Source organism: Eimeria necatrix, genomic scaffold (assembly GCF_000499385.1).
Source record: "Eimeria necatrix Houghton genomic scaffold, Enh_scaff2160, whole genome shotgun sequence".
In the NCBI taxonomy this organism is placed as follows: domain Eukaryota; phylum Apicomplexa; class Conoidasida; order Eucoccidiorida; family Eimeriidae; genus Eimeria; species Eimeria necatrix.
The window spans coordinates 1-2079 of NW_013652770.1; the positions used below are offsets into that span (position 1 = coordinate 1).

At 35.5% G+C, this 2079-nt stretch overlaps 1 protein-coding gene across 1 annotated transcript; it reads left to right on the forward strand.

Moving 5' to 3' along the window:
* Window positions 1-780: 780 nt before the first annotated feature.
* Window positions 781-2079, forward strand: ENH_00029600 (hypothetical protein; the record flags this gene model as incomplete). The annotated part of the gene is made up of 3 exons (XM_013580047.1): window positions 781-998; window positions 1386-1482; window positions 1918-2079. Coding segments are annotated over 3 exons (477 nt in total), but the record flags the coding sequence as incomplete, so codon positions are not given.

The window sequence follows — 2079 nt, forward strand, 5'->3', positions numbered from 1 at the left end:
TATTTTATTTTATTTTATTTTATTTTATTTTATTTTATTTTATTTTATTTTATTTTATTTTATTTTATTTCATTTTATTTCATTTTATTTTATTTTATTTTATTTTATTTTATTTTATTTTATTTTATTTTATTTTATTTCATTTCATTTTATTTTATTTTATTTTATTTTATTTTATTTTATTTTATTTTATTTTATTTTATTTTATTTTATTTTATTTTTATTTTATTTTATTTCATTTTATTTCATTTTATTTTATTTTATTTATTTTATTTTATTTTATTTTATTTTATTTCATTTTTATTTTATTTTTAATTTAATTTAATTTTATTTTATTTAATTTTATTTAGTTCAATTTAGTTTAATTTAATTTTTTTAATTTTTTGCTTTTTAGTGTTTCATCTTTTTCTTGTTTTTTTTCTTTTGTTTTGTTCATCGCTTTTTATTTATTCGTTTTTGTCCTTTTTATTTCTTTTTAAATTATTTTAGTCTCTTTTAAGTTCGTTTTTATTTCTTTTTGAGAACTTATTTTAGTCTCTTCTAAGTTCTTTTTTATTTCTTTTTAAAATTATTTTAGTCTCTTTTAAATTCTTTTTTATTTCTTTTTAAAATTATTTATTTCTTTTCTCTCTTTCCTTTTTGTCCCTTTTTTGTTTCTTTTTTCTTTTTTAAATTTTTTATTTTTTTAATTTCTCTTTTTTGTCTCCTTTTGTTTTTCTTTTACTTCTGTTTTGTCTCCTTTTTATTCCTTTTAAACCCATTTGTCTCCTTTTGCATTTCATGAATTTCTTTTTTCAATTTAACATTTTCTTTTTTAAATATCTCCTTTTCTTTTTATATTCTTTCTTCTTAATCTCTTATTTTTATTTTTATTTTTGTTTCCTCTCTTTTTATTTCTTTAAAAAGAAAACTTTTATTTATTTTTATTTTTCTCTTTTGTCTCTTTTTGCTGCTGCAGGCAACGGCATTCTTAGAGTAGCAAATCCCCTTGACTGCATGTAAGCTGCTGCAGCAGCAGCAGCAGCAGCAGCAGCTGCTGCTGCTGCTGCTGCTGATGCTGCTGCTGCTGCTGCGAATGCGGCTTTTGCTGCTGTTGATGCTGATGTACATGCACCAGCATAGTCTGCTGCAGCAGCAACTGCTGCTGCTGCTGTTGCTGCAGCTACTGAGGTTGCTGCCGCAACTACTGTTGCTGCTGCTGCTATTGCTGCTGCTGCTGCTGCTGCTGCTGCTGTTTCTACGGTTACTACCGTTGCTGCAGCGTTTGCTGCAGCTACTACTGTAGCCGTCCACTGCTGCTTCTACTACTACTGCTGTTGCTGCTGCTGTTGCTATCACTGCTGCTGCTGCTGCTGCTGCTGCTGCTGCTGCTGCTGCTGCTGCAGGTACTGCAGCCAGTGCACGAATAAGGCGAAAGAGTTGAATTTGAAGGGCGTGGTGGAAGTGTCTCCTGACGAAAGGACTTTCCTCTTCACCGTGGAGGTTTGCTGCTGCTGCTGCTGCTGCTGCTGCTTCTGCTGCTGCTGCTGCTGCTGCTGCTGCTATTATTATTCTCTCTTTTCATCATTTGTCTCCTTTTTCTATTTGTCTCTTTATTTGTCTCCTTTTCACTTTGCTTCTGATCACTGTGCTGCCTTCCTTTTTATATCCGCTGCTGCTTTTGCTGCTGCTGCGTTTATCGCTGCTGCTGCTGCTGCTGCTGCTGCTGCTGCTGCTGCTGCTGCTGCTGCTGCTGTTGCTGCTGCTGCGTTTGCTGGCCGTGGCGAGCTTACTGAGCTAATTCAGCTGCTGCTGCTGCAGCCAATACTGTCCTTGCCGCTCCTACTCCCGCCGTTGCTACTTTTGCTGCTGCTGCTACAGTTTTGCTGCTGCTGCTGCTAGAGTTTTGCTGCTGCTGCTGCTGCTGCTGCTGCTCAGTCTACTGGGGTAATGCCAGCTGAAAAGATTGTTCAAATGGCTTTCGACATCTTGAGGAACAAACTGGGGGACTTGGAGACACATGCTGCTGCTGCTGCAGCAAGGGCCACGGGGCAGCAGCAGCAGCAGCAGCAACACGCACCACACGGTGACTTCCGCTAG